This window comes from Echinops telfairi, unplaced genomic scaffold (assembly GCF_000313985.2).
Source record: "Echinops telfairi isolate 266 unplaced genomic scaffold, ASM31398v2 ScPeMD7_2565;HRSCAF=3150, whole genome shotgun sequence".
Lineage (NCBI taxonomy): Eukaryota > Metazoa > Chordata > Mammalia > Afrosoricida > Tenrecidae > Echinops > Echinops telfairi.
In genome coordinates, this window is record NW_022106463.1 from 4,706,765 (window position 1) to 4,730,266 (window position 23,502).

The window sequence follows — 23,502 nt, forward strand, 5'->3', positions numbered from 1 at the left end:
AGACTGCAGCCTTGGAGACTCGGGCGGGGTTGGGGGCGGGCATTCTGTTCTGCCCTGTAAAGTTGCTATCAGCTATAACGGACTTGATGGCAACCAAGAACAGCCATGTATAAAAAGGAAAAACTCAAACCCACTGCCATTGGGTTGATTCAGGCTCATAGCGACCCTACAGGACAGGGTAGAACTTTCCCCAGTGAGTTTCCACGATGGCAAGTCTTTACGGGAGAGTAGAGAGCTCCCTGTCTCTCTCCCGAGGAGGGGCTGGCGGTTTCTGGTTTCAAACCGCAGACCCTGCAGGTAAGCCGTCCGACTCTTCAGCACCGGAGCTGCTGCGTAAAGATCATTTATAAGTGGGTTGGCGAGGACCCAACCTCTTTTTCTCTCATTGGATGCATATGGTTTGTAAAGAAGAGGCTGCAAAAGCCACTATGAGCCACCACGAAGTGCGATGGAGAATTACCCCTCACTCACCCACTCATTCACCGCCACTGAGCCCGGTCCGACTCACGGTGACCTCCTGGGACAGGTAGAGTGTCCTTTTGGGTTTCCGAGACTTTATTTACATCCTTGCAGGAGGAGACAGTCTTATCTTTCCCCCTGCTGGTGGGTTCGAGCCACTGACTTTGTAGTTGGCTAACTACAAAATCTACTCTGTAGACTGCTATGTAACTTACTATGCCACCCGGGCTCCTGATGGGGTGGTAGCGTCGATAATACTGGATCGGGTCCAATGAGTGTCTTCTGCGAACAGGCTATGAGACAAGGCGGTCTAGTGCCTGGTTCTTTTCTTTTCCCCCTTCTGTAGACCTTGAAGCATCAAAAAAAAAAAGATAGAAAATAGAAATGTGAAAATGAACAGGATGATCAGTTTCGTTTGTTTGTGACGGGTGGGATCCACGTGTGTAAAGAAACGCAGTGACGCTGTGGAGTGAGCTGGACACCTGCCCTCACAGCGACCGTGAAACCAAACCAAGCCAGCCGCTGTGAAGCCAGCCCCGACTCCTGGGGCCCCTGCATGCCTCAGCATAGCACTAGGCTGTTTAACTCCGTGGGGTCTCCCACAACTGAGTTTTCTGACTTTGATCACTAGGCCTTTCTTCCAAGCCACCTCCGAGAGGACCTGACCTCCCAAATTTTCAGGCAGCAGCTGAGCACATTAACCCTTTGCACCACGAACTATATCCCGTCCATTCCGACTCATAGCCGTCCCAGAGGGCAGAGTAGAAGAACCCCCTCTGTGGGTTCTGAGGCTGTAAATCTTGACAGAAGCAGGAATTCTTCTTGTTCTCCCACTGTCGGCAACTCCGCGTGTCACCCTGTACCAGGGCACCTGAACAAAGACCAGCCACCAACCCAAGCCTGTTGCTGTGGAGTTTCAGCGTGGAGCTGCTCCACACGGTTTGCCTGCCTGTCACTTTGATGGAAGCAGTTTGCTAGACCTTTATTCCACAGAGACGCAGAATTGGGCTCACACTGCCCACTTTGGGGCCAGCACCTGGTGACAGCTCACTCACACCACCCTCGGAGGCTCTGAACTCTGACCAACCCAACAAACCAGTCGACTGCCGCTGAGTCAGTCCCAGCCTATCGTGGCCCTCCACAAGGAGTGCCTTTCTTGATAACGTGTCCAAAGCGAGTGAGATGAAGTCGAACCATCCTTGCCCTGTGTGGGGTTGCTCTGAGTCTCTATGGCAGTGGGGCTTTGGTGGGGCTTAGGTGGGGGTGGGGTGGGGAAGAAGGAGCAGTCATGGCTTAGGGATTCTGAGTATCTGTTCGTGTGGGGAAATGATTTAGAAATGATTAATGGTGATAGATGTACAATATGATGAACATAACCAGCGCTGCCCAATTATACAGGTAAAACTATCTAATTTCCAAAAATTGTGTTTTATACACACACACACACACATATATATACACACACACATGAATGTTGCGGGTTCAAATAAATGACAGCCACTATATGTCTTGAAATCTACAAGAGCCGTTATTCAGCTAGCTGGGCTACCGAGACACTAAAGACGTTTCCCCGCACAGCAGCCCCGACGGAGTGGACTTTACAGTCCATCTTTAAAGGCCCCAAACTCATTTGTGACCTGTCTGGGAGTCAAGCAAGCGTGAACAGAAGCAGAAAGCAAAATTAATGGATGAATTGTAGCTTTCAGAAGAGCAAGCATGCATTACAAGGTACCTTCCTTATCATAAATGAAACAATACCAAATTTGATTATAACATCCTGGTTATCATGATAAGATTAACTACACCATACAGATTACAACACCAAAAGGATCGATATCGAAAAATAATTAAGACAAACGATATATTGAAGTATAGCCTAAACTCATTGTAGTGTCCTGAACCTGGGGATATGGGAGTACATTCTGAAATGAATCCCCAGCAGAGACTTTGCCACAAGGGGAGGGAGAACGGGCAGGTCGACCAGCAGTTAACTTCCTGAGATGGGAGGGAGGAACAGGCAAGGCATTTAGCAGCTAACAAATACGGAGTTTCTTTTGCTAGTCTGCCTCACCACGAGGGGACTTTAAAAAGATCTTTGAAAAATGGAGCAACAAGATAATGAGTCGGGTTCTCACTCTGTGAAAATTCCCACTCGCTTATATTTGTTTGATAGATGTTTCTGTAATTTTGTAGCAGTATGCATATACACAAATAGATATAGCCATTTATAAAGTATTGCTACAAAGTTACAGAAGCATTTACTGACACAAATATCCGATGGCAAGTTACTGCTCCTGCCCCTGGAGGAGTTCTGAAGACAGTGTTCCGCTCTCTCTAGCCCGTCCCCAAAGGGGTTCTTCTTCCAGTGGCACCCCACCACAGCTGCCCTGAGGAGTCAAATTCGGGCCCTTTGGATGCTCTCTAGTTTGGGGTATGTCGTTGCCATGGAAACAAGAGTCTTACAGCGTTGTCATGAGATAAAAGTCTGCGGCAGAACTTTCCTGGACTTTCTATCACAAACGTAGTTTTCAGATCTCTTCACACGTCTTGCCCTGGTGATTGTCCTGTGTCCTTTGAGAAAACCTTTTAAGATGACACCTTTGGGATTCATGCCCCCCCGAAAACCCCCAAACAAACAAACAAATCAAAATCAAAACATTCACCTGAACTATCTGTGCTGACCTCTGTGCCTTGACTTTTTTTTTTCCATATTAAAAGAATTAATATTGACGATGGCAACGTATGTACACAGATGCTGGCAATAATTGATGTATGGCATGTTACAAGAGCTGTAAGAGCCCCCAATAAAATTATTTAAATAAAGATAATATTTATTATGCTTTCTAACCCTCACATAGACCTGTTTGTCATCTTTTTACCCAGTTAAATTTATTTATTAAAAAAATTCATTTGAACAGTTTTATTGGCATGTAATTCACAATCATGCAATGCATTAGTTCAGTCATACTAAGAAGAGTTTTATAACCGTCACAACCCACTTTAGAACAGTTTCTTCTTTCTTGTCCTCATTGTTCTTAGCTCCCCATTTCCCCCCCGACACCCCCTACCAACCCCCCAAGAAACCGTTCATCCAAATTCTGTCCAAAGCTTCTCCTCCCCTGGATTTCATAGACAGAGAAGCACACAAACAACAACAAACCCAAGCAACAACGAAACGAACAACAATAACAGTAAATCCGAGGAAAACCTCAATCGAAAAGCAAGCAGGAAATGTTGAAAAGTCGAGCCGATTTAAAATGAGTCGAAAGGGCGATCAAACGCTAAGCCGTTCCCTTTTAACCCCGGTGCGCCTGAAGTAATCCACTTTCCATTGTGCTCTCATGACAGCAAGGCTGTTCGCATCCCTGGCCTGTGGTCGGAAGGGATTCGTGGGAGGCTTAGGTCCACAGGTATTTCCCCTTCACTTGAAAAGAACCACTGCTCTGAATTGAACTGGTCCAGTAGATCCCCTCAGAAGCCACTCTCGACTGGATCTCTATTTTGAAGGCACCCTGGTAGCATTGTGGTTTTGGGTTGATCTGTGATTCGCAAGGTTGGCAGTTTGAAAGCACCAGTCTCTCCAGGGGAGAAAGGGGGACCTTTCTGCCCCCATAAAGAGTTACTGCCTCAGAAACTCAGGGGCAGGTCTACCCCACCCTGTGGGGTCACGATGAGTTGGTGTTGACTCCATGGCAGGGAGTTTCAGGGTGTTGTTGTTGTTGTTTGGTGTAAGGAACCTAAAACAAGTGCACTTCTGAGAGACCCTGTGTGCAGCCCCCACTGACAAGGGAGCCTCGTTTAAACGCATCTCGTAGGGAGCGCACCTCTGTGTGTGGGAACGGGAACCGGAGCGGCCTGTGTTAGCGGCCTTTACCCTCACTGGCGTGTACATCCTGCTGAAGTGACCAAGCTTTTGTTATTGAGCGGGCATCCAAACGCTTGTGGAAAAAGAAAAAGGAAAACCAAACCAAAACGAAAAGAGCCCACATAATTCCAGGTCTGTCTGCTGACCTTGATGACTGTCTCCCCACAGGTCCTGGGGGAATTCCGGAAGCCGCCCCTCCTAGCCTGAAGTCTGTTTTGGGGGCTCTTCAGGGGCTTTGTGTTCTGTTCCCTTCTTGGTTTGCCCTGCTGCCAGGGGTTGGGGCTCAGACTGGATTAACTCCCCACTGTGTGTCCCCACTATTGTCCTCTGTTGTGGTGTGCTCCAGTGAGGGGACATCATCTCCAGCTGTGGTCAGCCTACAGTCCTCTCTCTGCCTTGGCAGCTCCATGCGGGGACGTCATCTTGGGCTTGGTCTAAACTGTCCCTCTCTCTCTTTCCTTCTTGGTTTGCTTCCGTGTGGGCGTGGCAGGCCTGCCCCTCTCCCCAACCTGCAGACTCACTCTTGTTCTCTGTCCCACATACTCCTAGGGAGGTGGTCAGTTTGTCTCTGATTGGGACCGGTCCTGTAGCCCAATCATTCCATGCATTGCTCCACGTGGGTCCGTGGCCCTCAAAGTTTGGTGTGACATGGTGGGGTCTGCATGCACACCCAATTCTGTGGAGACCTAACCAGTACTCTCCCCCTGGGTGGGTTAGTGCCCTATTACCCCATCCCATGCCATCATCTCCCTCCCCTCTTTTCTCCCTCCTCCTTTCCCCCTTTCCCCTTCTTTGTGTTGGAATAACATGTACCTCCTCGGGTTTGGTCCGACCTCCACCTGGCTGCCTGCACTTCAACCTGTATAGCGTGAGATAAGTGGCTTTTCTTCTGTACCTACTGTGTTGGTTGTACTTACCTCAGGGGACTCATGTTGTACTTGTCCTTCTGTGATTGGCTAACTTCACTTAGCATAATTTCCTCCAACTCTTTGTTTGGTTTCTATTTTGGTTTGCTTATTGATATAAGACAGGCCTGGGAAGCAAGCTGGAGGAGAGAGCAATGGGACTGAAGGCCCTGGAAGCACTTGGGGGTGAAGGAGGTGGGGAAGGGGAGCCATGAGCAAACAATGCCTTAGACAGGGAATAACTAGGGAATTAAAATCAACAACAACAACAACAAGGATATAGGGCTTCTGGGGGTGTTGGAGCAACAGCAGTCTAACGGAGAGGAATTACTAAGAGGCAGAAGGAGAGCAAGTGTGATGGTGGGGCAGGAGGAACGTGATAGGAAACAGGAATGATCTAGAGAGCAAGAATATGGATAGAGGTATAATCATAGGTGTGTATATGTGTTAATACATTAATTCATAAAAATAGAGGGATCGGCCCATGTGCATATATTTATTTATATGACAATGCACTGAGTTAGTGGATAGATTTCAGGACTCTGCTCATGTCTTCCCTCAATGCAAGAGTACTTTGTTCTAACAACCTGACATTCTGTGATGCTGACATTCTGTGATGCTCACCCTCCCAGCACAATCGCTGAAGACAAAATGACTGCATAAGCAAATGTGGTGAAGAAAGCTGATGGGACCTGGCTATCAAAAGGTATAGTGTCTGGAGACTTAAAGGCTTGAGGTTAAACAAGCAGCCATCTAGCAGAGAAACAATAAAGCCCACATGGAAGATGCACACCAGCCTGTGCGATCGTGAGGTGTTGCTGGGACCCGATAATAGACCACAAACAAACAAACAAATCATATTGTTGGGAATGAGGGGGGTTGGAGCAGAGACCCAAAGCCCATCAGTAGACAATGGGAAATCCCCTCACAGAAGGGTCTCAAGGAAGGGATGAGTCAACCGGGGTGCAGTAAAGCATCAATGAAGCACACAGTTCCTTGCGTCTTCCTCACCACCCACTATGATGACCACAGTCCTGCCTTTCACTGAGGGCTAGATTGGAGCATGTGCACAGGTACAGATAAGACATAAGAGCTCACAACACAAAGAATCCAGAAACAGGAATGGGAGTAGCGATACCAGAGGGGTAGGGGGAAGGTGGGGAGAGGAGGGGAGGAAGGGAGAACTGATCTCAATGATTGACACATATTCCCCCCACCCCCCCAGGGGAATGAACAACAGAGACCATGGGAAGGGAGACAGAGTTTGGTGTAAGATATGAAAATAATATTAATTTATAATTTATTAGGGGGCCATGAGTGTGGGTGGGTGGGGGAAGGGAGGGGAGAAAAGAGGAGCTGATGCCAAGGGCTCCAGAAAAACAATGTTTTGGAAATAATGATGGCAACATATATACAAATGTGCTTGACACAATGGATGTATGGCTTGTTACAAGCGTGGTAAGAGTCAATCTTTTAAAAAAAAAGTTTGTGGAAAAAGGCACTTGACAGATGGCAAATTTTGAACCTTTGTATTTTTTTTTAAATTTTAGCATCTGCATCGTTTATTGATCACAGCCTTTTTTTCCCCTCTGCCCTTGCAGTACGGCCAAGTATAGCCTGCTGACCTTTCTACCTCGCTTCCTATACGAGCAGATTAGAAGAGCTGCTAATGCCTTCTTCCTCTTCATTGCCTTATTACAGGTAATTCAATTCATTGCCTTATTACAGGTAATTCAAGCAAATGACCGGGCACCGGAATCACAGGTCCAACGGGAGGGATTTTGCTCAAAGGCTGTGTAACTGGGAGTGTTGCACATATTTGCATGTGGGTTACTTCCCTCATCCATGCGTTGCTAGAGTGAACAGAAACCATCCTGGTGAAAAGAGAGGTGGTGTAGTGCGTTATCCATCGGGCTGCTAACCACTGCAAGGTCGTCCGTTCGAAGCCACCAGCTACTCCTTGGGAAAAAGAAGAGGCTGTCACTCCCATAATGAATCTCAGTCTCGGAAACCCACAGGGACAGTTCCACCTTGTCCTGTAGGGTTGCTGTGCATCGGCATGGACCGGGGGCAGTGAGATATCTTTGGGTATTGCATTTGGGATAACAGGGGAACCCTAGTGGTTACGCCTTGGGCTGCAATCATCAAGGTCAGTAGTTCAAAGCCACCAGCCAGCCAGTTCCCCAGGAGAAAGAGGGAGGGGGCTTTCTACTCCTGTAAAGAGTTACAGTCTCAGAAACTCCCAGAGGCATCTCTACCCTGCCCTGTAGGGTCTCTGTGAGTCGGCATCAACTCGATGGCAGTGGGTTGAGATAATGGCAGCATTTAAAAGAACCATTGGTGAAAATGGCTCTACCCTCACCCTCTGCCCCTCCTCCGCCCCCTGTTCCAAACACATAGCGATGTTGGAGTAGGAAGGGAAGCAGCTGTTTTGAAACTCAAGGTCATCATCTGTGTGTAGGAGCCATGGAACGGGAGTGTGAAAAGATGAGGGGTTTCTTGATTCCGGGTTTTAATGTGCTGGCCTCGCCTTCGGTCTCTTTATCTTCCAGCAAATTCCAGATGTGTCTCCGACCGGCAGATACACCACCCTGGTGCCCTTGATCATCATTCTAACCATTGCCGGCATCAAAGAGATTGTGGAAGATTTTGTAAGTGTTTGCCGTTGATAAGATCAGAGGGGCGGGAAACATTGTACTGAGCCATCCTCACTGACCTGCGCCCATTGTTGCAGCCACTGTGTCAATCCATCTTATCGAGGGCCTTCCACTTTGCCGCTGCCCCTCCACTTCACCAAGCATAAAAAAAAAAGATCAGAGGGGCTTTACGTTTATAGGAAATTGTCATTATTTTAAAATGTTTATTTTACCCACACATTTTCTGATGCCCACCCCCCCATGTAAAACAGCTTAATTGGATGAATATGATATATCGCTTTGTATGGAAGATGTTTGGTGGCGACGTGGGTTAAGCGTCGGGCTGGGCACGGCCAGGGCAGCAGTTTGAACTCACCCGCGGCTCCGCGGAGAAAGACGAGGCTGTGCAGAGAGGGTCTCTGGGAGTCCCAGTGGACTCAGTGGTGGCGGGTGGGTTTGGGTTTGCACCGTTCTGCACCACAAGCGGAAGACAAAGACGCTGGGCGAGCACTTAGTCAGCCTCTTCAAACTCAGGGCGGCATTTTGGGGAGTGTGGGGGGGTGGGTATAGAATCAGTTCGCCACCAGGTTCTTCCTGGATGACACCCCAAGTGTCTCCCATCCTCAGCCAGTCACGCGGAGTGGTGCAGACTCTGCTTTCCGATGGGAAGTCTCATGTCAGCAACCCCTGGCAGGCCCCTCATCGCCCACTCAGAGCTTGCTAGACGGAGCGGCACACCAAGGATTGTCCTGGGGCCTGGTTGGGCAGCGTGGGACCTGGGTCATTGTAGGACCACCTGTTTCCTCCTCACACTTAGCCCAGAAGAGACATTTCCTCCTCCTCTCCCCTTCTCTCCTGCTCCCCTCCCCCTCTCTTCCCCCTTTCCTTCCCGTCTCCTCTCCCCACCTGTTCCAGTCTCCCCTCCTTTCTCCCCTCCCTCTCCTCTCCCTCTTCCTGTCTTAACCCCTCCCCTCTTCTTCCTCTCTTCCCTCCCCCTTCTAGAGTATTCTCCTCCCCTCTCCTCCCCTCCCCTCTCCCTTCCTCCCCTTTCTCATACTTAATCCTTCTTTTCAAGCTAATTAGGAGGGAGACGTTTATCCTTAAAAGTGCTTGCTAATTGTTAGGACCAGGGTCTCAAAGCAGAGTGGACTGCACGCAGGTCCAGGGTGACAGGGACCCCAAGCCACTGGGCTGAGTCGGTGCTGTTGGCGCCGAGGTGCCCCTGGCCCCACTTCCCGCATCCCATGGTTTGCTGTTTCAATGATTCATTTGGAACTTTCAAATCTGAGGATTATTTTCTTTCTTTCCGTGACAGAAGCGGCACAAGGCTGATAATGCGGTTAACAAAAAGAAAACAATAGGTAAGCTTCCGGCCGGAGTCACTTTTTCCACCAAGAAACCCAAGAACGAGGCCCGTGCCCGCCCTGAGTCTAAAGCACCGAGTTGTTAGTTAATGGCAGGGCAGAGACGCCCGGGGTCCTGGTCTGTGATGCGTGGTAACAGAACAGAAAAACGACCAATCCAATTGAGCCCGATGCCCGCCCTGAGTCTAAAGCACCGAGTTGTTAGTTAATGGCAGGGCAGAGACGCCCGGGGTCCTGGTCTGTGATGCGTGGTAACAGAACCAGAAAAACGACCAATCCAATGAGCCCGATGTCAGCCCCCCACTAAGGTCTGAACAGGGTCTGTGAAGAGTCCACAGCACCCACATCCGTGGTCTGCAATGGCTTCTTCTCCCCTTTCTGTGTGCTGATTTCTTGAGTATCGCGCCTGCTTTGGGGTGTTTGGTGTGTTTTAACCTGGTAGCAGCAGGCTGACTTTTGTCCATGTGCATTTCATGCATGTTGTGCATCAGGGCGCTCAAACATGACAGCAATTGTGAGGGTGGCCGGGAACCGGGCAGTGATGCCTTCCATGCACCCGGAGACAACTTGATGGCGTCTAACAATGATGATAGCCACTTCCCCGCACACGGGATAGAGTTCAATTTTTTGCGTGTGTGGAGCATGTTATGCTATTCCGTCTACATACCCAGTTTATCTGGTGACAGGACATGCTCCCATTCGTAGACACAATTTTAGAAGGTGCCTTTTGGATTCTAGGAGCCTTGGCAGCTTAGCGGTTAGGTGTTGAGCTGCCTATTGCAAGGTTAGCAGTTCATAACCGCCAGCCGCTCCTGGGGAGCGAGATGGGGCTTTTTATTCTCTAAATCAGGCGTCCTCAGACTACTGCCCGTGGGCTCCATGCGGCCCACCGAAGACATTTATCCGGCCCGCCGGGTGTTTTTGCCCAGTTTGTGTTTTTACTTCAAATTAAGATATGTGCAGTGTGCATAGGAATTTGTTCATCGTTTTTTTTTTTTAAAAACTGTAGTCCAGCCCTCCCTATGGGTCTGAGGGACAGTGAACTGGCCCCCTGTGTAAAACGTTTAAGGACCCCTGCTCTAAATAGTGACCGTCTCAGAAACCCACAGGGGCAGTTCTACCCGGTCCCACAGGGTCGCGTGAGTGGGCCTCGATTCAATGGCCTGCGTTTGGCTTTTGGATTTTAGAAAGCCCACCTTCTTTCAAGCCTCACGCCTGTCACTCAGACTGTCGCCTCTCTTTGCTCTTGCAGTGTTGAGGAACGGCATGTGGCACACCATCATGTGGAGAGAGGTAAGCACGCGTTTTTAAGGACAGGCCACTGGGTCATCGTCTGGGGACGGGTCCCTTCCAGGTGACGCTGAATGCAGTGTCAGCTTTGTGCTAAGACACAGGCTGGGTCCCTCTCTCAGGTGTCACCTTATGGGTGGAGAGCTGAGGCACGTTGACCCTGACCCCTGGCCGCTTCCAGAAGGACCCAGTACCCTCTCAGGGTGTGAATGCTGAAATCGCAAAGCAACCTGCAGGTTTCTAAATCCAATTGGAGAAAGAGGGTGCTCAGCTCCACAATTGTCCTACTGGGTTTTGTTGTTGTTTTATTTTTTCAAGCTTCCTTTTTCAGAAACACTTTGAGACCTAACTTTTCATCTGCTCGGGGAAACAGTTTTGGGATTCTGGTCATCATTAATTCTAGAGCGGGGGAACCCGGGTTGAAACATCAGCTCATTTTGACCCCAAGGCCAGGGTGGGTCAGCATGGCCGATACACTCACTGCCAGTCCAGCCCGTTCTAACTCGCATCTGAGACGGAAACTCAGAGGTGAAGCCGCTCACCGAGGTCCTGTGGCACCTGCTGGTGAAGTTTACCTTTGATCTAGCCCTTCCCTGACTCGAGAGCCCGCGTCCTGCCCAGCATGGCTGACACGGTGGGACTGCTTCTGCGGATCCCAGCAGCACAGCCCTGGGAGACTGGGTCAGCCACCCCTGATGGCGCACGCGGGCTGGAACTTAAGCCCCACCCCACATGTCACTGTGTCCCGTGGATGGCTCAGAGGTCCTTCCCTGGGCTGTTCTGATCTCGGCCGCCAGCATCCCCATTCACCTTGGACTGAGTGGGGGAGGGGGGCCTACCGGGGCCCCACCCCTTCTCTCTCTCATTCCAGTTCACATGAGGCCAGCCAGCGGACATGGCCTCTTGCATCTCTCATGCCCATTCACCTGCCAATTAAGTTAGACACATCGTCCCCCTTTGCGGTGCATTTCTAAGAGGTGTGGGGAGGTCTTTTAGATCCATGGTCCAAAGGTGATTTTAATAAAACCGGCCTGTGTCAGACGGCCTGTTTTTGAATTCTGGCTTTAGCACCCACTAGCTGTGTAACTACCACGGTTTACCTTGGGGACTCAGTGTCACCATTTGTGAAACGGGGACAACGTCTCTGTGTTCACTCAGTCGGACCTCACAATAACCCAGGGGAGACATGCTGCCATTCACCTTGGACAGAGAGAAAGCCGAGACATGTAGAGACCACCATCACAGCTGGAAGGTGTGCCCCTCGGGACTTGAACTCAGGCCGTCTGGATGGCTCTGAACCGGCCGGCTCTTGGGCACTCTGTCCAGTGGCATACCCCGCCCAGGACATGTTTAGTACCCGCAAATGAGTTGTGAGAAGAAAACAAGATCTTGGTGGGTGGTCTGACTCATTTCCTTCTTTCTCTGCCCCTGATCCCCTCTCCCTCCACCCCACCACTTTTTACATGAAATATTAATTGTAAAAATGTCAGAGAAAGTAATGGAGGCGAATTTGGACTTCTTCGGCTTAAACTTCATGGCCCAGTCACATAGTTATTAAAATATATATATTTAATTATTGTGATCTCCACTTGGAAGGAGCTCTGGTATAGTGGGTTACGCGTTGAACTGCTGACCACAAGCCCAGGGTTCGAAGTCAACAAGGAAGCTGCTCCACTTCAGTAAAGATTTAAATTCGTGGGAACACCACGGGGCAGTGCTACTGGGTCTTCCAGGCTCACTCTGAGCCCGAGTCAGCTTGATGGCAGTGAGAGGGAGATCTTCCACTTGGGAGTCCCTGGGGGTTGCATACCAGGCGCGCTGGCGGCTCTGCTGGGGAAGCCTTGGTCTGTTAACTGCCAGGTGAGTGGTTCGAAGCCACCAGCTACTCTGCAGGAGAAAGGTGAGGTTACAGGCTCCTGTAAAGATGGAAAGCCTCCAAAAGCCATGCACAGGTATAGGGTTTTTATGAGTTGGAATCAACTTGATGGCAGTGGGATTGGTCATTGCAAATGGTTAACCAGCTCAGCCGTGCACCAGAAGGTTGGCGGTTTGAGCCCATTGGAAACCTTTGGAGCCCAGTTCTGCTTCCACACACACAGGGTTACTAGGAACCAGGGTGGGCGAGACGGACCATGACTGATGCCAGGATCGCGGCTTCACTGCCTCTCTCTCATGCGTCTGTGTCCTTGTGTCCGTTCCGCAGGTGGCAGTGGGAGATGTCGTGAAGGCCGTCAATGGACAGTATCTTCCCGCAGACATGGTCCTGCTCTCCTCCAGGTCAGCTGTGCCAGTGGACACTGATTTTCAATGAGTAGTTAAGGACCAGCATGCCCCAAGCGACAAATGCATGTCGTCTTGGGTCACCTTTCCACTTTGACCCTCAGAGGCAACGCGTGTTTCTCTTTCCACACCCTGCTCTTCCGTTTGAGTCTTCCTGCCTGGTCCTCCTCCCTTCTTCCTGAATGAGCTTGCATTCTTTGGGGGAGCTAATTCAGAGCAGTTGAGTAACTGATTGAGCAACCACCAGCTTACGGTGAAGCCCGTCTTTCTGCCTTGTTCCTCATGGCCTAGGCAGTGTCTCTCCCTGGGAGCCCAGTGCCTCCTGTAACCCACGGTTCCTAGAGGTCCCGGCAGTTTCTGTGAACTCCATTTCCTCCCCGTTAGTTCCTGTGCTGCCCTTCTGCCTCCCCTGGTATCATTTCCACATTCTCTGGGTAGTTTTGTTTTATAAAGGCATTAGCACACAGGCTTTTTGTATCATGAACGATACTATCCTTGACTTCTCCCTAGGTGGAGCTTGAGACATTGAGTCTGTATCAAAGAAAGAAAGAAAGCCACCATCAGAAGATGATTGAGCTGCAGCACTTGAGTTCCAGATAAAAAAGGATGACCCTAAACGATAGATACTTCCCAGAGTAGGGTACCGCTGAGAATCATGGGTGTGTGCGCTGCTTGCATTTCTTTCAGGTTACAGTCAGTGTGGCTCATTCTGGGGCTCATGACTCATTTGGTTACAAGCTTTCTCTTTAATTTCCTGCTCAAGATGAGAGATTCAAACTGAGTAACCGAGACTTAGGGAGGAGGCAGAGCCCCATGAGAGTCAGGCAGGACTCTCATTGTTTTAAATTGTGATTGATAATAAATAAATGCATTCTAAAATGATTAAACCTCATCTATGCAGAGACCAGAAGAACTAGATGGTGCCCATCTGCCCCTGCCCACTATTCAAAACAAGAACACATTAGACAGCTCCTGATAATATGCAAGGAACAAAACATTCTGAAACAAAACAAAACATAAAAGCAAACACAGACAGACCTACAGGACTGGAGGACTCCCTGAGACAACTGCATGGAGATGTTCTTCAAATATGGAACCCAAACTAATCCCTGACATCACCTTGTGGTCAAATGCAACGATGATTATTACTCAGAAGCATTGTGTCCCTTAAAAGAAATCGCCTGTGTTAGGTGCTGTTGAGACTGATTCGTAGCAACTCTATGGTTGCTTTCTAACCAACCCTGCGTAAGACAGAACAAAGCACGACCCCGTCCTGGGTTGCCCATAGTCATTGCTGTATTTGCTCTCGTTGCAGCCGCTGGGTCAGACCCTCTTATTGAGGGTCTTCCTTATTGTCATTGATCTCCAGTTTGACGAGACGCTGTCATCCTCTGTAACATGTGCCAAGCACATGAGACAAACTGCCGACAGCCTGGTTTCCAAGGAGCATTCTGGCTGTGCTTCCTCCGAGACAGATCTGTCTGTTGGCTCCTCTGACAGCTGATAGTAAACAGTCAGGATCCAGCTTGTGAACATCAAATTTACATATAACTGGTGTCATACTAGGTTATGCATTGAGCTGCTAGCCACAAGGTCAGAGGTTTGAACCCATCAGCCATTCCACTGGCGAAAGATGAGGCTGTTTACACCTTTAACTATTTAAAATCTCAGAAACCAGTTCTACTCTTGTCCTATAGGGCCACTATGAGTGAGTTTGTGTGTGTGCGTGCATGGGCGCACGCACATGCGTGTGTGGTTCTAGTTGCAAACCAAGCCCTGGAGAGCTTATTATGTTAAACATGTGAAGTAAGTACATACAATGGTTCATAATGACAATTGAATGCTACTTTTAAAGACATTATTGTTGTACTATGTGAGAGATGTGTTCGTGTTTCTGAGATTGCCTCTCTAACTTTTTTTTGTAGAGAGAAAGCATACTGTATACTAAGACAAACATTTGGCCCACTGACCTTAGATATGAATTGTAATTATGTACAGATTTGACTTAAAGGCACACTTAGGAAAAGGAGCATGTTCATCACTAGGGGCGACCTGTTTTCAGAAGTCTTTACCACAGCACTATCATTCAAATCATCAATTCTTTGTCAGTCTTCCTTATTCATGCCCTAGTTTTCGTGCATATTATGTGATAGTGAAGAAGTTCACCTGAAGGGTCCCTGAGAGTCCAGATGGGCGTGATAGCAGTAGGTTTTGAGTGGGCGGGTTCTATGAGGCCAAGCAGCCAATCAAGCAACCTTGAAACAAGGAGGGAGACTCTCGGGTGCAGGGAAACTAGGTGAGTGGCACTCACGAGAACGTTCTCGCATTGTGAAGACTCTAACAATGTCGTTGAACAGCCTGTATAGAATTTGGTGATTGGGAACCCTGACTGCGTGCTAACCATCACCAGAAACACCATAACATTTAATTTAAAATATTGAAATACCAATCACCACATAGTTAGAGGCACGCGTCTTGGCCATGACCCCAGGGACCTGTGGTTTTAGCACGGGATTGTTTTGTCTGAGAACGCTCGTTCCCAATATTTTTGTGCTAAGTACGCGATCCCATTTGAGTTTCTGAAGAGTCCCTGCCGTCCTTCTCCAAAGCACCAGAAAGCCAGGCACAGAGCCATGAAAGGACTGGCCAAGGCCAGTGCTGATGCAGGTCGGGAGAGCGCAGCCAGCGGGATGGGAGGGTCCCTGCTCCCGCTCCCCCATGTTGGAACTCTGAGCACTATCTTTCCTAGCCTCCAAGTGTATGGCTTTGATGAAAAAGTTCCTCTTTGACCTAGATGTAAAAATGTAGTGAAAGAAATGCTTGTTTCACCTCCGTCTTGGTCCCTTCACGACTCTGGCTACAGTTTTCTTCCCAAAGTAGGTATGTACCACCCTGCCTGGGGCATCTCTTTGGGTCAGAAGTTGCCCTGAAATGCAGGCTTGAGCCTCAGATTTGGGGCTTGAACCCAACAATTGGGCCTTTGCTGGAGCAACGTGTGTTTCAGAAAGCATGCCTCTCTCCATTCATCCATACTCATCCCTGCTGTTTGAGCTCCACCAGCCCCCACTCCACCCCCTGCCCACTCCACCCTCCACCCCCACCCCCCTGCATCATCCGGACCAACAGTCTCGTCCTTTAGTGTTGAGCCCTAAGGCTGAGTGCTCATCACCTCTTACCGAAGTTGTGGTGTGCAGCCATGTGTTTCGAAGGACTGATCAGCAAGCCTAAGGAGCCCTGGTGGGGCATCATGGTTATGCATTGGGCTGCTAACCACAAAGTTAGCAGTTCAAAACCACTAGCCACTCCTCGGGAGAAAGATAAGAGTTTTGATTCCTGTAAAGAAGTACAGTCTCGGAAACCCACAGGGGCAGTTCTACCTGTCCTGTAGGGTCACTATGAGTCAGCATCCACTCGACAGCAGTGAGTGTGGTGTTGGTTGGTGTCAACAGGACTAGTTTCCATAATGGTGGCTTCCATGAGCCACCAGCTGTGTGACGAGGGTTTTCTAACGTTGGCTGTCTTTTCTTTTCTCTCTGTAGTGAACCTCAGGCAATGTGTTATATTGAGACCGCGAATCTAGATGGGGAGACCAACCTTAAGATACGCCAGGTAACTCAAGTGCTTAGTATTGTGGCGGCCTCATCCCAAGTATGGACGACTGCCCCCACCCAATGCCAATTGCTATGTAAAATCTTTTATTCTAGAGCAAACCATGTGCTACCACCAAAGGTAAGGAGCCCCAGTGGTCTAGTGGATTAGGCATTGGGCGGCTAACCGCGGGATCTGAAGTTCAAAACCACCAGCCTGCTCCTAGGGTATCTGTCCCTGTAGAGATTTACAGGCTGGGAAACCCAGGGAGGCTGTTCTCCCCTGACCTGTAGGGGTTGCTGTGAGTCAGCATTGAACCCATGGCAGTGAGTTTGCTCGTGAGCATACGACTGAAGGTTGTTCCCTGACGCTGATGACATCACCGCCTCCCTCCGAGGGTGAAGAGAGCTCCTTGTACCAGAGCTGCAAAGAACGGGCTCACGACACTGCAGGCCACCAAAGGGATGACCTGCGTTTTGTCTCGGAGTTCTTGACTGGCTCTCTCCTGAGTGGTCGAGCCACGCGCCGAGGGAAGAGCAGCAGTGGACACACCCAGGCCCCTGACCCTACACTGTTGCTTCACCTGCGGTTTTCATTCCAGAGAGGGACACGCGACAGACACATTGGTCATGCCTTAAATAACCTTTTTTTAAATGGCCATGGCAGAGTTTTATTTCAGGCGTTATTTAACAAACATAAGCTGGGTCAGGGCCAGGCTTGAGTCTTAGCACCCCGTCAAAGGCCCACCCTATCACGGTTAGGTGCCGTCTCAGAGGGCCACCCAGCAGCTGCACAAAAACAGCTCAGCAGGGGAAGTCAGGAGCTGGCAGCGAGACTGTCTCCATGTTGCCCACCCCCCACCCCCCCCAAAAAAAAACCATCTTCCCTTCCTACGACAAGTTACCACAGACATTGTATTTGGAGACTACTTTCGACCCCCAACCCAAACTCACTTCCATCAAGTCAATTCCAACTCCTAGGTGACCCTGGAGGACACAGTAGAACCGCCCCTGTGGGCTTCCAAGATTGTAACTCTTTATAGGAGTGGAAAGCCTCGTGTCTCTCCCATGGAGCAGATGGTGGTTTCGAACTGCTGACCTTGCGGCTAGCAGCCCCGTGAGGCACACTACGAATACTTTAGTTAATACTTTGATGTCCTCAGTGTGTGGACAAACAGAATGATCCAAGCCACTGGATGCGGCAGCTACCGTGTCCTTAAACGTCAAGCTGCTGCAGTTTTAAAAAATTCACTAAAGATGTTCTGTTTCTTTGGTCCCTTACACGTTTGATTTTTGACTCTGTTGTGGTGTTTTAAAGGGGCAGGGGCAAGGGCAGGATGCAGCAAACACACCAAGGGGTCCTTGACTCTTATTTTTCTCACCTGAGGACAGTAAATCGGAGGAGACTTCAAAAAGTTCATGGAAAAACTCCATGATCTCCTAACATCATGTCTCCATGAACTTTGTGGAGACTGCTCGTAGGTCGTACTTTGGGTCAGCTCGGAGTGTGCGATGGTTCCCCAAACCAGGCTGCTTTCAGAAAAGCTTCTTCTTGCCTCGCTGTTGGGCAAGGTTGGCATCCGATCTGCTGGGAGAGTGTGTTGGGTGGGACTGATGACTTGGCCGAGCCATCCTTCTAGATGATTAAGATCGGAATGCTGAGCACGGTGTCCCAAGCTCTGGCGATGGAGATGGCTTCCAGTCTTCTGGTTTCGCCCGTAGGGTCTGAGCCACACGGCCGACATGCAAACGAGGGAAGCGCTGATGAAGTTATCTGGAACGATCGAATGCGAAGGACCCAATCGCCACCTCTATGACTTCACGGGGAACCTGAACTTGGATGGGAAGAGGTAGCACCCCCCCCCCTTCTCATCCCCTACTGCGACTGAGCAATACTGGGACGTAGGTTATTTTCTAGCTTCAGAAGAGTTTTTCAACCGTGAGGTTTATTCAGGGTTAGCTTAGATATGAGAAGCTGGGCTTTCCTTGATTGAAACACCCATTTCAGTCTATTTAAACCATCCCTTGGACGTAAGGAGCCTTGGTGGCGTAGTGCTTATGCGTTGGGCTGCTAACTGCGAGGTGAGCAGTTCAAAAACCACTAGCTACACCTAGTGAGAAAGACGAGGCTTTCTACTCCCATAAGGCTTCACAGTCTTGGAGACCCACAGGGGCAGCTCTGACCTGTCCCACAGGGTCAGTAGGGGTTGGAATGCACTCCCTGGCAGTACGTTTGGTTTGGGTTGGTTTTGTGTTGAAGAAGAGAACCCAGGATCTTCACCTGAGGTTCAAAGCACTTGACCTGCTCTTCACTCTGTGTGGTACTGGCCGGAGCAGGGAGACGCTTGAGAAGCCAGGTTTCGGAGGGCACGCAAGCTAGCAAATGGCCGTGGAGGAACGTCAAGTGATTCTTGCCAGCCTTCTTCCAACCCATGCGCATCTCTCTGTTTGGGGAAAGTCGAGTAAAATGAAAAGCCATTCCCCTGCATCTGTTGTCTGCGTCCTCTAGACCTGGCTGTCTCGGAATTCCGTTTATTGTCTGAGCATCATCTCTCGTTCCTATGTTGGGGCGTGGTGCCCTATTTTCTGCCCCTCTTTCATTTGTGTTCCTCTTACCAATACTCCCCACAGGCTAGCGGGCTGAGGAAGGACTTGGTCTCCCCAAGTCAGCCCAAAACCATGTGACAACTACGAGTGGGGGGGGTCATCTTTTTGCCTCTCATTTACTCTGCATAGCCATTCTCCTGCCCTCCCTGCGCTCCCCAGTGTGAACGCCTAAGCTATCATTCACAGTTTTACTTAGTCATCGCCATCCTTGGTGATTTCAGAGTGTAAACTTATCCCTGTGTTTAGATTTTTTTTTCCTCTGAAAAATAAGTCTTTCATTAAACCAATTCATTTATTGAATTACCGTGCCTTAAAATGTTCATTTTATTCATTATCATTCAATTAAATCAGTTTATTTACTTAGGAACAAAATCATCTGGCTGTTCCAATTTGTTATTTAGCAAATGTTTCCTTGCCAGGTCTACAGTTCTGTAACAAGCTCAAGTTGGTCACTCATTAACATTTTACAAAATACAAAAAAACCCAAGCAAACAAAATAGCCAGGAAAAGACAGCCCCACCCCCTCCGCCCTCGCCCCCGGACACACACATTTTTTGTGGTGACAAATGGATAGAGTACTTCTTGTGCTTGGTGTTTTGGGGTTGTTTTTTTTTTTTTTTTTGGAGTGGTGGGAGAGAGTGGGGAAGGCCCTGATTGGCCCTGGGGCCTGTCAGTCAAGTCTGTCAAATTTGACTAGAGGAAGCTTTTGACTTGGTGTGGGTTTCTGCTTCAGGGGAAGGCCTATTCTCTATGGCCAGATTGTCATTAAATAGGCATGCCCTTTCTGACTTTCAGCCCCGTTGCCCTTGGGCCCGACCAGATCTTGCTAAGAGGCACCCAGCTTCGAAACACCCAGTGGGTCTTTGGCATCGCTGTCTACACTGGACACGACACCAAACTCATGCAGGTAAAACACTTCCGTGCTGGAGAGCCACGCCGTGTGGCCATCGTTTGTGTGTTCTCACCTGCTGTTAGTGGGTAGAAGGTGGGATAGACAAGCACTCTATCCAAGAAACTCAAGTTTTTACGCACGTTAATTTGGAAAGGCGATACCTCCATTGTAGCTGCCTGGGTAGGTTTTTTCCCCCTTTGTTTTCATTCTGAATTTCTGTTATCTTTTCAGATATTTGTTATACCTTGCCTGAATTAGAAACTGTCTTTGTCTTGTGGATTTAGGAAAATAATCATTTTGGATTTGCTTTTTCCTTTTTCTTGGCTTGAACAGAGTTGGGTCAAAGTATTTTCCCCAACTTTTTTCTTCTCACCCCATTAGTTTGGATTTGGCAAGAAGTTGCCTTATTTAAATGAAATGGAGAACAAACAATTAAAACAGTGGAAACTTCAGGTCTCTACTTAAGAGATGAAAGGGAAAATATTAAAATGATTTCACTTATTCTTCCAGCAAATATTTCTTATTGTTAATGAGAAATGCAATGTTCCTTATATAACATTATAAATGTACGTGCTATATTACATATAACATTATGGGATGAAGGATATGTTGAGAAACAGTAGCTTCACAGTTTGATATTTTTGTGTGTTAGTCTGGGTTGAGTAGAGAAACAAATTCATTGACACTCATGTATATATAAAGAGAGCTTTATATCAAAGAGTATTTATATATTCAGCCCAGTCCAGATCAAGTTCATAAATCCAATATTAGCCCATATGTCCGAAACCTGTCTATAAAGACTCACGCAATACATGCAATGACACCAAACTCAGGAAGATCACAGGCCAGTGGGTGGAAAGTCTTGTGGATCCAGTGGCAGTAGAAACATCTCAGCGCTGCTGTGGGTCTTCATGTGGCTCCTCCAGCTCTAGAGCTCATGGCTCCATGTGGCTTGTCAGTAGGAAGGTGAAGCAGAGAGAGAGTTCTCAGAATCCTTATGAGAAGGCAAGGCCCACAAGGAGGGGATCAATCGGGCTGTGACTTGATTGACAGGCTACACTCCACCCCTTCATTCTTTCATCAATAACATGAAATTTTGTAACTACCACATTTTGTGTAATAAAGGTTTCTATCACTTTTTAGCAGCTTTTTTTACTTACCCACATACTGTTGTGGTGTAGGGCTTACGAGTTGGGCTGCTAACCGTAAGTTCAGCAGTTCGAAACCACTAGCCGCTCCTCGTGAGAAAGATGAGGCTTCCTTCTACCATAAAGAGTTACAGTCTTGGAAACCCTGTGGAGCAATTCTGCTCTGCCCCAGGGGGTCACTGCAAGTGAGAATCAACTCGATGGCAGTGAGTTTAGTTGACTTGTACTGTTGTCCATTAAACGTACAACAGCATTTTGGAAATGTTTGCAATATTGTGAGAATTACAAAAATGTGACACAGAGTCAGGAAGTGAGCATATGCTTTTGGGAAAAGGGTACTGATAGACCAGGGCTGTCAGAAACGCCAATGTCTGCAAAACAAGGTGTCCACAGAGCACAAGAAAGCAGAGCACAGTAAAACAAGGGTGAGGAGATAAACAAGTACAACACTGGTGAGAAGATCGCAGGGGGCTTCAAAAAGCTTGTGGAAAACAAACCAGATAAACAAACAAGATTTAGATTTAGGGGGGAGCAAGCTCACAGTCTTGAGAACCCTGCAGATTCCCGACCCCTCTGTTCTAAACAGAGTGGGCCAGACTCAGTAATGGGCCCCAGGTCTGTGGTCAAGCTGCCTCTTTGGTCTGAGTCATTATGAAAAGGAGGGAAACTGTAACTGAAGTGGACTGGGACTGTTTAGTGACAGACAAACTTGTTGGTTTGGGGAAAACAAAGTTCGTGGAAAAATTGAATTAAAAGATAATGGGATTTGTCTATGAATTTTTCGAAACCCCCTCTTTTATCATCCTATCTTTTCAGCCTGATTTGCAGTGACCCTTGGATCTAGCCATAGTGAATCTGTCTAACCTTGACTTTACTCCCCACACTGGCCTGGCTGGAGCCAGGCTGCCGGCCCTCCCACTCCTTCAACACTACCCAGGGAGAGAGTAAGCCAGACTCAGTAATGGACGCTAAGACTGTGGTCAAGCTACCTCTTTTACCTGGCTTTTTTTTTTTTTTTTTTTAAAGTATCTGTCTACCTTGGGAGGAGCCTTGGTCGTGTCATGGTTACATGTTGGGCTGCTAACTAAAAGGTCAGCAGTTCAAAACCATCAGCTGCTCCTCAGGAGAAAGACAGGGCTTTCTACTCCCATAAAGAATGTCTCGAATACTCACAAGGGCAGTTCTACCCTGTCCTGTCGGATCACTGTGGGGTCATGTATTTAGAATGTGCATGCTCCGAGGTGATGAGGGTGGCGAATTTTGCCACAAGACGCAATCACAAAGCCTGGAGCATGTAGTTAGGAGGAGCTGGCACGTGTTCTTTAAACCCGTAGAGGTGCCTTCTGCCTCCCCTACTTTCAACTCGCTGTTGACTCAGGAGCATGGGGCGTGGTTCCTGGTTGAATTGTTTTGGTCATTTTGTAAAGAAGAGAGAGTCTGGTACCTAACAGATGGTACGTTTGGCGGTCCCAGCCTCCTTCGCCTGCATCCCTTGCTCCCAAATCTGTGTTGTGCCCTTTGCTGACTTTCGATACTATTGTGCAGAATTCAACCAAAGCACCTCTGAAGAGATCCAATGTTGAGAAGGTGACCAATGTGCAGATCCTGGTGTTGTTTGGGATCCTCCTGGTGATGGCCTTGGTGAGCTCGGTGGGCGCCCTCTACTGGAATGGCTCTCATGGTAGCAAGAACTGGTACATCAAGAAGATGGGTGAGTGCTGGGGTGTGTGTGTGCGTGTTGCTGATTGATGTAGGACAGAATGTGCTTGGCATGTTCTTCCACAGGTAGCCAGGCACCATTTGGCTCCTGTATATAATGCCAGCCTTTCAAAGAAGATCGAACAATTATGAGTTGTGCTGAAGTAAAGATGCACCCACGAAGGGACTAGTTTTTTGTTTTTTTTTAAGGGACTGGTTTTTACTCAAATGATGATGATTTTTTGGTAGCGCATCTTTTAAGCTACTTTCTTGGTGGCTTTAATAGATGTCATCTTTGTGTATCAGAATCCAGCTCTTATTGACCCTGATTTAATCTAATACACGGAATGAAGTCATACTTCATTCTCGTAACCCCCTTTCGCGCTTCGATTGTGTGTCTTTAGCTGTTGTTGCGTGCCGTCAGGTCCATGTTCGCTCGCAGCAACCACATGCACGGCACAACGGAACATCACCAGGCCCTGCGCCGTCCTCACGGTGGTTCTTAGGTTGGAGCCCGTGGTTGGGGCCACTGTGTCCGGCCATCTGTCCACCTCGTCCAGGGCCTTCCTCTTTTTCACCGTCCCTCTGCTTGACCAAGCATGATGCCTTTTCCCCGGAGACGAGTGTCTCCTGACAACAAGTCCAAAGCACGTGAGACAAGCAAGTCTTGCCATCCTCGCCTCCCAGGGCACCCTGGCTGTCCTTCTTTCAACACAGGTCGATTTGCCCTTTAAGCAGACCATGGACGTTCAGCATTCCTCTCCAGCGCCG

The 23,502-nt window shown here is 48.7% G+C and overlaps 1 protein-coding gene across 1 annotated transcript in view; it reads left to right on the plus strand.

Annotated features, from left to right (window-relative positions):
- Nucleotides 1-23,502, plus strand: part of ATP8A2 (ATPase phospholipid transporting 8A2) — a 616,683-nt gene that overhangs the window by 139,383 nt on the left and 453,798 nt on the right. Inside the window, exons 2-10 of the mRNA XM_045293987.1 lie at nucleotides 6,831-6,930; nucleotides 7,782-7,880; nucleotides 9,181-9,226; nucleotides 10,482-10,522; nucleotides 12,723-12,796; nucleotides 16,339-16,408; nucleotides 18,109-18,236; nucleotides 19,789-19,900; nucleotides 22,579-22,744. Coding sequence (XP_045149922.1) covers nucleotides 6,831-6,930; nucleotides 7,782-7,880; nucleotides 9,181-9,226; nucleotides 10,482-10,522; nucleotides 12,723-12,796; nucleotides 16,339-16,408; nucleotides 18,109-18,236; nucleotides 19,789-19,900; nucleotides 22,579-22,744 — 836 coding nt within the window. The remainder of the gene's footprint in view (nucleotides 1-6,830; nucleotides 6,931-7,781; nucleotides 7,881-9,180; nucleotides 9,227-10,481; nucleotides 10,523-12,722; nucleotides 12,797-16,338; nucleotides 16,409-18,108; nucleotides 18,237-19,788; nucleotides 19,901-22,578; nucleotides 22,745-23,502) is intronic.